The sequence below is a fragment of the Ixodes scapularis genome, unplaced genomic scaffold (genome assembly GCF_016920785.2).
Source record: "Ixodes scapularis isolate PalLabHiFi unplaced genomic scaffold, ASM1692078v2 PGA_scaffold5__190_contigs__length_132052651, whole genome shotgun sequence".
NCBI classification, from domain to species: domain Eukaryota; kingdom Metazoa; phylum Arthropoda; class Arachnida; order Ixodida; family Ixodidae; genus Ixodes; species Ixodes scapularis.
Genome location: NW_024609880.1, coordinates 71027394 through 71042576, shown reverse-complemented (window position 1 = coordinate 71042576; position 15183 = coordinate 71027394). Strand labels below are relative to the sequence as shown.

Below are 15183 nucleotides of genomic sequence, written 5' to 3'. Positions count from 1 at the left end.
GATGCGGTTCTCGAAACGATTGCCCATCTTTCCCAACAAATGGAGACCATGAATGCCATGCGGATTCTTGGGCGAGTTGGTACTGAAACTTGGAGAACATAATAGCGCTTCACGACAGGGACGAAGAGTAGGAACGAGACAACACAATGCGCTATTGTGTTGTCTCGTTCCTACTCTTCATCCCTGTCGTGAAGCGCTATTATTTTCCATGAATGCCAGCCCAATTCTCGCCTCGAGTCAGAGCTCTGCCTCCTTAAACGCCCTGGTTCAGTTCACGCTCGTCCCTGCCCATCCCCAAACCTGTCCCCCAATGATGACTAAGTCAAATAAAGTCACCGAAAGTCACCGAGGACCTAGACCGCTCGCCACTGGGGCAACCTCCTTTGCACCAAACATGGTTCGATGGGACGACCGGAGTACTAGAACGGTCCCACTCTCTCCAGAGAAAGAGAAGTGGCGAATGGAGAGTAAACTCGTCGAGCAGACCAAGCACCGCCAGTCCATTTCACCACTATGCAACCCTTCTCCACCCACCCCCTCTTCATATTAACCCGCACCATCCCAACCTCCAACACTGTCCCTTCCATTAACAGCAACTAAGCTACCTTTCGACATACCGGAGTTTCAACGCCAGCTCCAGCAGACCCAACAAGCACAACAGTCCAGGCTCTACACCCACCAGAAAGCCCTGCGGCAACAACAAGCCACGCTAACAGGCCATACATCGAGTAACGCAACATTTCCAGCACAATATTCAAGCAATTGGTCCCATCATCAATCAACATGGATACGCACAAACAGCAGAACCCAAGCCCGGCGCCCAACGGACCACCTAAACGCGCGCTCCCCCCCCCCCCCCCCCCCCACGTCCTGCAGTTGAATTTCCGCTCTTTCGCCTAATCGGTGGGCCGGCAGCACTCCTACTGCAAGAAACGCGGGAAACAAGCCCTTCCATCTCGTGTTATAACAGATACTTTCGACTTACGATAGAGCATAAACTCTGCGGCCAATCCCACGATCGGTCGCTTACCGTCAAAGACTCAGGCCGCCGTGTTTGTACGTAAGGATCTTCAACCGACCCAAGTCGACCTGTCCAGATACAGCAACTCCTTTCAAGAAGTTGTGGCGATCCGCTGCACTCTAGGACGTCGTCCATTCATTCTCGTCTCTTACTACGTGAGACCCCAACCCAGCTGCTCCCGAAGCGGTCATTCCGGCCCGATCGGGTTCTAGCGGATGAAAGACTTGTGGCAACGATGCCCTAAGGACCGTATCCTCGTAGCAAAGGACTTCTATGCCCATCACCCGGACTGGGGCCACTCCATAGCACAGCAGACCCACACGGCCTGATACTTCAAGAGGCGGCAGAGCTCGTGCATCTTAGGCTCACCAACGACCTCAGCTATCCAACGCGATACGAACTTCATAAGGGCCAGCACGACACTGTCCCTGACCTGGGTTGACACTGGCCTGGTACGGGAGTGGCGGTGCGACCAAGACCCCGTAGGCTCTGACCACTATCCCATCTGGCTGTAATTGGCGACCGGAGGCAGAACTGACCGCGTACGTCCGACGAAAATCGTCAACTGGGATGCCTTTCGACAAGCCATCGCTATTTACGAAGACTCCGCCCCATCACCACGAAGTTACTGAGAGCAGCAGAATTCGCCACACACCACCTGGTTGTGTGCTAACAGGACACAACTCCCGACAAATACTTCGCCAACATCTGCGAAGCCCGCAAGCGTCTTCATCAGATGTACATATCCAAAGGCAAGCGCTTTATGGATCTGGTGTGTTTCGCCACAAGGCAGCACAAGCCCGTCCGTACGCCAAGCGGCTGACCCGCACACGGCGGTTTGACCACTGTGCTACCTTCGACGAGAAGACGGCTACCTGCGAACTCTGGCACAGTCAATAAGCTCTGGCGAGCAAGACCAAAGCGCCCAATATCGCCCGCACCATTCAACTCGACAGCAGTACCCCAGAACAATTCGAAAAGGGGTAGGCCAGGACCTTCTTTCCGCAACCGTTCAACCCACCAGACCCGAGCCTGTACGAACCGCGAATCGCCGGCGATAACGGACAGGACGCGCCATTTACGTTGCAAGAGCAGCTCCGGGCACTGGACTCCTTAGCGAGCGCAGCGCCTCGGGCAACGACGGCATCAAGTGGCGTATGCTCAGCAACCTCGATGAGCCCGAGAAAAGACAGCTCCTGGCCGATCTCAATACAGTATGGGCTACAGCAAATTTACCAGACGACTGGAAGCATTTGGTGGTGCACCCCATCACCAAAGCGGGGAAGAAGCCGGAACGTGTAGAGAACCTCGACCCCATCTCACTAACCTCCACCTTATGCAAACTCCTAAAGCGGCTAATCCTGACCAGGCTTACCTACATACTGGAAGAAACAGGAACCGGCCCCTACTACGACGTCGCGCAGACTTGATTTAGTCCCAGTTTATCTACCCGCGAACCCTGCACCTCCTCCGGAGCATGGTGAGCCAGAAGCGCCGCGGTACCAACAAGGTACCTGGGCTCTTGGTGGCGGTCGACCTCCAGAAAGTGTTCAGCACTGTGAAACATTCGGCAGTGATCGAAGCACTCGAGGAATGCGGGGCTCCGTCATCAACGCCGTCAGGGGCTTCCTCAAGAACTGTACTTTAAAAATTAGCTCTATTAAAATCATCTGGTGGGCTAGTTGGCTATACATCTTGGTGAAATTAGCGCAAAGACAAGGGAGGAAGAACGTAGAGACAGGATAGAGCGCTACTTACTGTCTCTACGTTCTTCCTCCCTTGTCTTTGCGCTTACTTTGCCAAGAAATTAGCTGCGGTGCAAAACAATCTTGCACGTTCCCCAGTGTCTGCGGAGTTCCTTAGAGAGATAATAAACCAAAATTTCAATCCTCAAAAAAAAAAAAAAAAAACAGAGCTGGAGATATAGGCGGGACGCTACAATCCCTACAACACTACTGTAGTAAGGCGATATCTCAAATGGGCGGCCGTATTTTTGGAAAACGAAGTCGAGATTGAACCAGACCGACGAGGCGCGTGACCGTCAAGGTACCCAGTTTCCTCCTCTCTGCGCTTCGCTCCCCCAAGGCCGCGAGGCGGAGAAGACGCGAGGCCGTTCCCTCTCCTTCTCGGAGAAACATGACGTCAACATTCCTGCCAAATGCGCCTCTTTTTTTTTAAAAATACGGTCATCCGATCAAGATTTCGCAGTATGAGTGATGTCTTGGTGTTTGTAGCATCCCGTTACACGCTTTTGCCGCGTTTTGGGGAATCCAGATTTCGGTTCAGCATCCTTTTAAAGCGCCATCCTCTCGCCGACGCTGTTCAACCTCGTCACGCGATGGATTGCGAAGGAGCTGCGCACAATTAAACATTTCCAGCTCACAATGTACGCGGATGTAATCACCCTGTAGGTAAATCCCCGCCACACCACGCTCGACACCAAAGCTACCACCCCCACCATGCAAGGGGTCCTGGACGTCCTGGATCGACGGCTACCGGCCACCGGTATGCAGCACTCACCAGAGAAAACACGGCTCCTTGTTATCGGTGGCCTTGAACATAACCACAACCAAATACACCTCACTTTGTCCAATCAACCCATTTACCGCACCCCCGACCGCTGGACCCACGTCCTCGGAGTCCCACTGCACGAAGAAGGCGGCGCGCAAAAATGGCTTAAGCAACTCAAGCTTGCATGGAAGCGACAGCTCCACCTCATCAAGAGGATAGGCAATTACTTTGCTAGTGCCTGCGCACGCACCGTTTGTCTGCTAACTCAAGCAACCCTCCCACCCCAAAGCCTGCTATGGCGCCATATATTTCGAGCTCACCAAGATGCAATAGAAGCAACTAGAGGTCCTTGCCTCGCGAGTGCCTTCGCGCCATCACAGACCGTCCGAATCACACCGTACTTAAGAGCTCTATGCATTTCTTCCCAGCCTCCAAGCCATCATTGAAGTATGACAAGCACCACCGGCGACGCACCTCATCCAAGGCCGGCCTACGCATACTTCAGCTGCGCCCCCGAGTCCTGCGTAGCATCGGTCCCCTTGCACCCCCAAGCATACCGCCATGAGAGAACGTCTTGGTTCGACAGCCCAAACCTCACACTCGCCGGCAAAACCGCGACGACCATACAGAAGAAAGAGCGAGCCTCGACGCACACACTGACGCAGTGGAGAATGCTATCTTCTCGGACACTGCGTGGTACGCCGAGATTAAGCGGGCCACCCTCGCCTACGTTCACGACTAGCATCAGCACACCCAGACCCTTCAATTCGACGACGAACACAGCGTGAGGCGCCTCGAGCTGGGAGCCATACACCTAGCCCTCTTACAACTTTTCCAGGCCTCGACTGGAGCAGAATCATTCACCCGCACCCCGTCTACACGGATTGCCGAGAAGCACTCACCAGGATAGGAAGGACACCACGAACAGGAACGCTCTGACATCAGATCAAGAGCCTTTGCGCCGAACTCCTCACCACCAAGAAAATTCAGGTACCGATCGACTGGGTACTGGGACATGCATATAGCCGCGGCAACGAGGCCGTGCACGGGTGTGCGAGCGAGCAAGAAGCCATCCGTTCAGACCCGGACATCCCAGTCCCCTTCGCACCACCGGACCCCTACCCTGTCCAGCAAAAGGCTGCGGCCCGCCAGGCGGACCGGCGTCGACTTCTCGAGCACACCCGCCTCAACCCCGCACCCCTACCTCCAGGGCTTCCCCTAGTACCTCATTCACAAGGCTCGCGTCAGAGCGGCCTATACCGAGGACGTCCTCCCCAGATGGAGGAACTACACCCCTAAGAGAGGCCGATCACCCGACCAGAAAGACCGCAATGACGACGAAGGGGATCAGGCCATCTCGTCACTCACACTACCGGTGTCCTGCTCCACGTGCAACACAGGCGCCAGACCGACGATCCACCTTCTACTATCGGAGTGCATCGCGGGGTGCCGTTAAGTCCGCGCCCAGTGTGTCACCTCTGACATTCACAGTCTGGAAGAGTGGATATCGCCCCAGAACGCTGCCCGCGCCAAGCACAGGCTTCTTGCGTTGTGGGCCTTTGCACGCGCCACCGGCGTCGACCGCCGAATATAATTTTCCTCTACCCTTTTTTATACCTAGGCCATCGAGCCATCCTTCAAATAAAAAGATCCAATCAATCAATCAATCAGTATATATATATATATATATATATATATATATATATATTTATATTTATATATATATATATATATATATATATTAACTGCGCAATCCACAACTAGATTTACCCTTGCAAAAATCATCAATGAGTTTAACTAAGTATCAATGAGTTTCAACAAAATTGAAATTCATTGATAATCTTGTAAGGGTAGGCAAGGGGGATCGGTGGCCGAGTGGTCTAGCGCACACCAGTTCGGAGTACATGGAGCGAAAGCTCGAGCTGCAGAACCCAGGGATCCTGAGTTTAATCCCCACCCCTGCCCGTTTCGACCTGGATGAGCATCGTACCGGCGTGCGGTCGTATATCACTACTGCGTGGTGCACGTTAAAGACCCCGGGCTAGCGGTTTTTAAATTGCTCATCTACAGCTGGGAGACAAGTCGCCCTTCGTGGCAAGACTAAGTTCTAGGCTGTATAAACGTAGACACAACCCAGTTTTTTTTTTTTTTTCAGATATAGGCTATAGTTTTTTTTTTTTTTTTAAATATAGGCTATAGTTTTTTTTTTTTAAGATGTATTGAGGGAAGTTAAATAAATTAATGGTTCATTTTATGGTACTGTCGGAACATACACCTGCAAAGCGCTTAACGCTTCTTTCCAACTGCCAGAAGCAATGCTAAGTCAAGGAATATTGTTCTTTCTATTTCTATTCAGAACCTGGGAAGACATCACCACAGTAGTGAATGCTGCTTACAACATACGAGACGTTAACGTCAGTAAGTAGGAGGTTCTAGTCACTCTTTGTGGCACTCCTCAGGTCCAAGCTCATAATAATATCTCAAGAGCCAGAGTGAATACTTTTCACAGCAGTGCCATGTCCCCTTGACAGAGGTATATGCTGGGATGCTTCAACAACCCTTCCTCTACTTGGATGCGCCAACGTAAGTCTGCCGCTTACATCTAAAGCAACAATGAAGCAATGCTAAAACTGGCGGACAATAGTCTGTTGCAGGTTAAGGATAGCGGAACAAGCTCCTCCCACAAAGTGTCTTATCCTTACCACTTTAGCAGAGCGAACGCTGGAAAGGAGGAGAGTAGGAAATCCCAATTCTTGGACAGTATAAAGCGCTTTGTGATAGGGACTTCTTTTCACCCTCTTAAAGGGATACTGAACCGAAAATTAGAGCTCACAAAACAAGGCTGGAGCGATCGTCGGGATGCTGCGAAACCCCAAAACACAACTCATACAGCGATATCACTAACGGATGGCCGTATTTTTGGAAAAGAAATGTGCGATTGAACACGGGCCGACGAGGTCGACGAGACATGTGACGCCACGATTCTTATTACCTCTCCTCCTCGCTTCGTCCCGTCGAGCTGGTGAACCGAAGCGAGGAGGGGAGAAGCGAGGCCGCTTCCCTTCATTCTCAACTGTTCCAAGAGCATCGTGACGTCATAGTCCTCGCTTGATCGCGCCCTTCTTTTCCAAAAATACGGCCGTAGGTTCGAAATATCGATGTATGAGTGATGTTTTGGAGTTCGTAGCGACCTGTTCAACACTTCTGCGGCCTTAATTTGCAAAATCCAAACTTCGGTTCAGTATCCCTTTCATCTGCAACAGACCATATAGTGTACAGGAGAAGCAAGTTGTACTCAGGGAATCAGAGGCTTTGTTATGTCCCAAGTTAGAAGTTCACATGAGCCCCAAATAAGGTCGAGTTTGCCCTGCATGCAAGGTGGGAACCTCCCTCAGTCTTTTCGCAGAGATTGAATGCTTTGTTGTTTACGCCGGCTTAGGACCACACAGATTATTTTAATTATGCGTCCTTCCTCATGCGTTAGTGCGGAAAGGTTAATATTTTACCATTGTCCCCAAGAGGATGAGAACAGCGGGGCGTCTTTTGCGGATGCCCGACATCCAGCACGCGGTCGTTACCTCCCGCTGTGCTTTGGCAGCGCAAAAGGCAATGCGCTGCGCAAATCTGCGCTGCGCATTTTTCCTGTTGAGTTTTTACCTGACGTTTTCGTACGAGGCAACAAAATTCAACTTCACCTTTCTTTAGAGATTACTTTTCAAATATTCACAGACCAACTCGCTGTTTAGAAACAAACCCTTGTTTGCCCACACCAGATGCGCGCATCCGCGGAATTCAATTTTACGTGAAGAGAAGCGCCTGCTCGTGCACAGTGCCGACAGCAGCGCCACCGTAGCGGCGTGACGTAAGAGGCCCATTGAAATAGATCAAGCCACTCAAAGATACCATGTATAGTCAAAACGGAAGGTGCAAGGCATGTAAAAAGGCAGTTCACAAAAACATGACAAAAAGCAGTCTGCTACAACTTCAAGGCTAACTTCTTGATCTACGATAAAACAAATATTTCTCAGAACAGACAGAAGATTGCCGTCTTTCTGACTGAGGCACGGCAAAGCAGAGTAGAAGCGGTGCAGCTCGTACTTGTCTGCTTTGCAGGTACGTCAATTACGGCACGGTCGGTTTTGTGGCCGGTCACGAGATCATTCATGCCTTCGATGATCGAGGTGAGTAAGGCCTTCCACGAACTGATAAGATCAGTCAATCTTGTTTCGGGCTTTAAAGCTTCCGTACTCTTCCCGCGCCAGGGATCACGATTGACGAACACGGCGTGGATTTTAAGAGCGACGAGTGGGAAAGAGCGACAAGGAAAGAATTCGATCGGCGCATGCAGTCCATCATCGACCTCTACACAACAAGGTTCCAGGTATCGACATGCACATTTTAAATGCATGGCATTTATGGGGACAGCCTCGGGGAGTTCGCGGCCCCGGATGTAGCCTCGATGACGTCACAATGTCACGTGACACCATGACACAACATAACCATGACGTCACGTGACAATATGACGTCGGGTGTACCACGACGTCACGCAACAGTGTTATGTCATGGTTTCACATGACGTCACACCACGACGTGCTATCGTCACGTCACGACGTGTGACATGACGTCACGTGACGGCAAGGAATCACGTGACACTGTGACGTAACCCTCGCAATGTGCCATTTTATGGCCTGCCTACTTACAGTGCCCGCAAAAGGAGGAACGCGATAAAGGCTATGCAAGGCATGACTTCTTTACATTATTAATTTACCCTTTCGTTGATAACAAAGTATTTTAAGTGAGCTAAATAAACCAAATAAATAATGTAGCAGACTAAAACACGTTCTCTGGGTAGGAAAAAAACGGCGTTGATAGGGAGCTATTTTCCCGACGGCAAAGGCACTTCAAGCGGGCGCATGACTTGTGGGCGAAGCCGCAACATTTTTCTTAACTTGTCACTAACTGTAGGCGGCGCACTTCGCATCTCGGGACGGAAGCAGTGTGTGTAGTTGGGCGAGTTGGTGCATAGTCAAAATAAATGAAACAGCGCAAGAACAGAGAAAGAATTACACGCACAGCACTGTGTCTGCATCTCTTCCTCTTGTACCTGTGTACTTTGTTTTTGGCGCTGTTATATCTAGGGTGTTCGAAATAACGAGGCTCGATTTTAAATGAGCCATACAAATCGGCGCCTTCACGTAGGAATCTAAACTTCTCGTCAAAGGTGTATATCACAAATCGGTTTTATCTTCTAAAATTACAAAGTGCGGCTCCTTTTCTGTAAAAAATAGGGCCAAAAAACTTGTCAGGGTTAACGGCGGACGGCGACGCAGAGTCGAGTGGTGGGCGCGTTTGGCGCAAGTATTGATAGGTGACGTCGGGAGCAGCGTCGGAAGGTGTACCATCTAGCAGACCAGCGAAAGAAAGCAGACGACACGCAGGCGAAATCCGTTGGCAGCAAAAGCGCCGTCGTTATGCAACCGCGTTTTTTTTTTTTTACTTCAAGTTTTACTTTTATTGCCCGCATTTATTTTTAAACCAAAGGTACATCACAAAAGCGTTATGTTTATTTCAATCAACCACCGTCGTCGCGAGCAGTCTCGATAAGGAGGTAGCGTCATCTATCAATACGTGCACCAAGAGCACCTCGCCACTCGAGTCGATCGTGTTCTTCGAAGTCTGCCGTTGCCCCTGGCAAGTTTTTGGCCCTACCCTATTTCTTTTACAGAAGGGGAGCTACGCTTTGTAATTTTAGAAGATAAAACCGACCTGTGAAATATACCTTTGACGAAAGGTTTAGTTTGCTACGGTGCAGGCGCCGAATTTTACGGCCCAATTTGGATCGAGCTTGGTTTTTTCAAACAACCTATAATTTGGCGACCAGTAATCCCCGTCATAAGTTCAACTCTAATCTCCTCGAACTCGTCGAGAACAATCCCGTCGAGCTGCTTGAGCACCGCAAGTTTGAAATCAGAAATACTTTTAAGATTATTCCGCACCACACTCAGTAAAGGTTTGACCGGTTCACCAAATGTGTTCATTAAATTATCTGTTTCACGTTAGCTCAGAGCGTCTAACAATGTTTTTCCGAATCTCTTGTGCTCCTCTCTGAAGCCTCATAGTTTTTCGATTAGACATCCGCGTTTCCCGAACGATAGCTTTGTGCCCGCTGCACGATTGGTAACTTGGGTGTACCCCCGCGTTTCCAACGTGCTTCAAGTCGATCTAAAATTGGCTGATTTAGTGGTTTTCGACGATGCTCAGCAAGTTTCTCATTGAAACCATATGTTCATTTTCACTAACTAAAAGATAATTAACGAATTTTAGTTAATGACTCAACAGGCTGTGGCGATTATTCGCTCTTCTAATGTCCACCGAACTCCACAAACACCCAGCGAATACGACAGTCACATAGCAGTTTGCACCTTTTTTTTTAAATTCTGTTGCGAATAAAAAATTTTCCTCATTATATATTGATGTCACGTGACCTATACTATACAAGAGTGTATATAGTCTCAAAACAAATTCCTGCATTATAGAACTTTGCATGTAAAGGTCGCTGCCAATTTTTATGTTGTATGTTTTGATTGAGCTGCGCTACCGAGAATTACAAATAACGGCACTGGGACTAGGAAGACGACACGCCATACACAAGCGCTTACTTGTGTATCTTGTGCCGTCTTCCTCTTTCCAGTGTCGTTTATTTCAAGTAAATGCAAGGGTGCAGGTGTTGTGGTTAAGAACTGACTTATTAGTTCTTGACCAGCTCACCTGCGCCTGTGTTGGCCTGTTCCTCTCTTTCCCCACTCTCCGGGGTTAAAACTTTTAGTTGTTCATTTGTAATCCTTCGCAGTGCAGTTAATAAAATTGTAGAACTGAGCTCGTAAACCTGACCTTGGTGCGGCAGTGCTCGCTAACGTGAATTCTTTTGAGACTCGACCCTTTAAATGACGTAGTCAAAAGTAACGCGGCCCAAAGGTCAATCTGATAAATGGATAACTGGAATCAGAACGGGCGCAGTGACGCGCGGTTGTTTTTACGAAATCTCTCGACGACTCCTCTCACCTCCAGGTCAATGGCAGCCACACCAGGAATGAAAACCTGCCGGACATGACGGCGGCTGGGATTTCGTTCAGGGTGAGCTTTGCAGGAATCCACAATAGGCTTTTTTTAATGCGTCAGCATAGAACGCTCGTTTCGGCGAAAACCCGGCGGTGTCTTTCGTTTGTTGGTTGTCGCGTGCGACGCTTCCATTGGTCCCAAGCTCTGACGTGAGCACGCATTAAAGTCTCTCTCTATCCCCGGCGCTGACAAACTTACAGACACCGCCGGATTTTCGCCAAAACGAGCCCTTTAGTTTTCGGCAAAGTCACGCGCACAGCTGGGTCAGCGCCATGGCGCTGACCCAGAGAAGATGCGCCGCGCAACATTTCCTAGATAACAAAGCCGTAGAGCTGAATGAGATGGCTTAATCAGAGAAGGCCAACACTGGACACAGATTGGAGACGATACCTGCGTCAACGCTCGGCTTCGTGTAAAGTTTGAGCCGAACGTTGACGCAATCGCCGTGTCCAATCTGTGCCCAGCGTTGGCCTACTCTGGTGACGCCATCTCATTCAGCACAACGGCTTTGTTATCTAGGAGGTGTTGCGCCGCCGCGGCGCGGTGGAATCCGGGCGTGCTCAGTCGTCGCTCTGCCATCGCCGATTGTTTTTCGCTTTGGGTTTCCGTAGTAGCGGTGCGTGGGCTGTGATGTGTGTGTGTAGTTAAAACGATGGATGCGGTTCGCTGCACGAGTGATATGGATGCGGTTCCTTCCACAAGTGGTGTGGATGTGGTTCTTTCCACGAGTATTATGGATGACCGTATCCAAGGGAGTCAACCAACTCTGAACGGCAGAGTACGAAAAAGGGTTAAAAAATTACAGGAAGATCCATTGGTGGATTCTTGGAGAATCCGTTAGCATATGACTCTTGGGAAACGCCACACACGCCCCCTTTTGGGAAATGCTAACACTGACCCCGTAACGAGGCCAAAAAGAGGCAGCAAAATATAGAAGCAAAAAAGAAAAAAAGTCAAAAGAAAGAAGTGAAGGGGTCAGCGCTAACGTTTTCCAAAACGGATGTGTGTGGCGTTTCCAAGGGTCATGCTAACGCATTCCCGAAAAACTCACCAATAGATCTACCTGTTTTTTTTTTTTTTTTTTCTTTTTGAGCACCTCCCACATTAAAAGCAACCCGTTTCTGCAGTCTTACAAAATTGACCCCGAAAGCCAGGAGGCTCCAGCGTTGCCAGGGCTTGAGAGGTACACCAACGACCAGTTGTACTTCCTGTCGTTTGCCTCGGTAAGTTATCTCAGTTTGGCCGAGGGTCTGTCTCCCTAATATGGCATTTTTGAACGCGATAGCATTCATTAGCGAACCCTATCCACTTTCGCGTCCGTGGCTTGGTTTGTAATTAACGAAGCCGACTGCACGCGTCTGATATATATGCGGTGAGAAGCTCGCTAGGGGCATTGCTGTTTTCCTCACTTTGGGTAGTGCACGTGTTACCCACGAGGTAATGTTTTCATTTTCATAGTGCAGAGAAGCTTGACACTGCGCGTGCTTGCACCAGCAGTGGAAGTTGAAGTATCCTCACTCTGGGTTGTGAAAAAATTCCACCAGGCGGCGATGCCCAAACTTCTCGCCGCGAATACCTACTTCAATAGGCACTTTTCGAAACCCTCTTGGCACGAGGCGTGTGATTGGATCCGAGTCCTCGCCGAGCGAGGACGCAGAACTCGTGGCCAATACATGCTCAAAGCACATGTCCAAACAATGGCAGACTCGCGGGTGGCTGCTCGTACAGCAAAGGAGCTAAGAAAGTCTCACAGGCTATGGTCCCTGGCTCTACGGGACCACCCGATTTAAAGGGAACAGTCGCGAATCATCATCATCGTCATCATCATCGGTTGCAAAGGATTGTTATACGCATCCAGGGAGTAATGTGCCCAACGAATGTACTAATATGATATATTAGCTTCTGAATGACAAATGCAGTCACCGAAGGACCTATTGTGTTTCTAACCATGTTCACGCATCTTGTAGCAAGAGAGGAACACTTGAATTGAAGGAATGCTACAACAAAAGTTGCTGTTTGGTCGCGGAAGGCCCGTCCGCGAGAAGTGAGCAGTTAGATCAGAGAAGTATGCGAATGGATTTTAACAAAGGATAGAAGACTTCATGGGCGTCGACGAAAAAGATGCTTAGAATTTCCACAGCAGTTCCTTGGCAGCTTAAACAAGAAGGCAGCCAGGGATAGGCAGTATTTCAAATACAAGTATTTGAAATACGTATTTCAAATACTTTGTGTATTTTGCATTTGTATTCAATTACAAATTGGGTAATGTATTTGACGTGTGTATTTAAATACTAAAACGTGGGTATTTCAAATACAATTGTAATTAAATACAATTTGGCGGGTGAAAATACATCCCTCAAATTTATTGTCACGACAATTCTTGTTTTTATGCATGTGGTTATAAGATTTAGTCTCCATCCTTTATTCGGCCATGGGGCTTTTTTCTTTTTCTCCTCCGGCTTTATTTTAAGGACACTGTCCAGAGCAGGAAGAAAACTACGTCCTGCACCGGATGCAGTGTCTCTCAATCAAGCACAATCGTTTAGCGACTTTGTGATTACGGTGCTAGTCCAGGGCAAGAATAGTGACGAAATCGACGTTCACAGGCAGACTGGCTAAATAAGTCCCTGTGACAACTTGTGATGCTTTCCAGCTTGATTTCCATCCATATTTTTTCCTGGAACATTCTAGATGCGCGGGTCGTCCAGATTTTCGTAACTGGTGCGAGTTGCTACAATAAAAAATTCTCAAGCTAGAGCTGCGCGTCTTGGTCGTCTCGGTTCTTTGTTGGTCTGTACCAAAATGTAATCGACAAAAAAAGCTGCTTGAAGCTCTGTACTTTTTTTTACCTATTACGTCCAAGCTGATAACATTTTTTTTTTTGTGATTATATTTCTATTACGTTACTAGAGCCTCGCACACTAACTCCCGAGTGTGCGATGCAAAATTAAATTGAGATACCCAGAAACCCGTTGCAGGTTCCCTGAAGCCGCTGACGCAAATTTTGAGGAATGTATTTGGAAGAGTATTTGGAGGAGACCAAATACATTTGGTTGTATTTGTATCTTGTATTTAAATGCTTTTTTGGAAATGTAATTAGTTTTGTAATTAAATACATCTTTGACGAAGTATTTTGTATTTGTATTTCGATACATGTTTTCATGTATTTTGCCCATCCTTGCAAGAAACGTTTACCCAGTACAAGACGGTGCAAATTGCACGTTTCAGTGACAATCTACGCTGCGATTTCTTCAACAATTTCTTTTTTTCTTTCTCTGCAAACCGACAGATATGGTGCAACAACAACGAGTATGATCCCATGTCGATATACAGTCCACACCACGCAAGGTACGCCTGCTTTCACAAAACTCGCAGTGTTCGTTTGCCGCGAGACTGCTTCTTTCGTATTGAACGGCACTCCTTATTAGGGAATTGTAGTAGAGCGTTTCCGCAGCCCGCTAAGCACTCGGATAGCGCTCCGTAATCCGCCACAAGACCTTGAACTATGCACACAAGGCTGGGTGCGGCGTTTTCTTCGGGGATACCGTAGCGGAGGAGAAAAACGATATACTACAAGTCCCTATTATCTCGTTTCCTTCTCATATCGGTACAGGGTCGTTTTCCAAATACTCAAGTATATGTTCCCTGAAAGTTGGGGTATTCTATGCCCTTGTCCTGTTTTCATCAGCATAAACTCCCGATTAATCCCAACGTTTATCCGTTACGAAATATAAACACCGAGGGGAGGGGGGGGGGGGGGGCGCTTGTGTGAGTGTGCCTTCTTACTTGTGTCCGTTGTTTTTTGCGCCTCACGCCATGCTTCATAACGTTCACCAACTATCCCAACTACAAGGTCTTCTACTGAGCACCCAAAGAAAGAAAACAAATCAAAGAAAATGAAACCCCGAAAACATGGTACCCCGGTTATAACGTAATCTGCGTTGATATCCAAAGCTGCACATCCTCTCAGTTGCTCAAAAGCCTGCCAAAGTGAGGGCTTGTCACACTATTCGCAACTCCAGCGCGCCGCTCGCCCTCCCGCGGACGAACGGAGAACCAGAGGAGCGGGGACGGCGGAGCCGGCGGCGGCGGCGGCGGCGGCGGCGGCGGCGCGGAAACGGTGGCAGGGACTGCCGGCTTTGATGCGTGAAGCCGTTTTAACGAAAAACGTGAACGCGTTAAAAAAGGAATTCTTGTGCTCCGCCTTGCAACCGCCTTGCACGAAGGACCGGGATGTCTAACTTTATTAGGGACTTTTCGTGTATCGCATACGCTGCGGATTTCTGGTCTTGTGCATGGCCACCAGCTCAATCTGTACTCAACGTGACGAAAAACGCTCCCACTAATAATGAAGAACTCTATAGTACGGTCTACGGAAAGTCTATTCTTTGCCATAAGTAGGAGAAAACTCGTCGCGCAATGGTATGTCGAGCAATACAAATCGGGAATGGGTTCGCGTTTTAAGGCGTTACAAGGAACATGACCATTTATTCCAAGCACTTCAAAAAGACAGAATACCCGTACTTGCTTTC

At 48.8% G+C, this 15183-nt stretch overlaps 1 protein-coding gene across 2 annotated transcripts in view; it reads left to right on the top strand.

Moving 5' to 3' along the window:
* LOC8043099 (neprilysin-11) overlaps positions 1-15183 on the top strand; it is an 88475-nt gene that overhangs the window by 70231 nt on the left and 3061 nt on the right. For both annotated transcript variants that reach the window (XM_029994883.3, XM_040215779.3), the window contains 7 exons: positions 5889-5950; positions 6064-6115; positions 7646-7713; positions 7795-7913; positions 10601-10666; positions 11779-11874; positions 13941-13999. In XM_029994883.3, coding sequence (XP_029850743.2) covers positions 5889-5950; positions 6064-6115; positions 7646-7713; positions 7795-7913; positions 10601-10666; positions 11779-11874; positions 13941-13999 — 522 coding nt within the window. The remainder of the gene's footprint in view (positions 1-5888; positions 5951-6063; positions 6116-7645; positions 7714-7794; positions 7914-10600; positions 10667-11778; positions 11875-13940; positions 14000-15183) is intronic.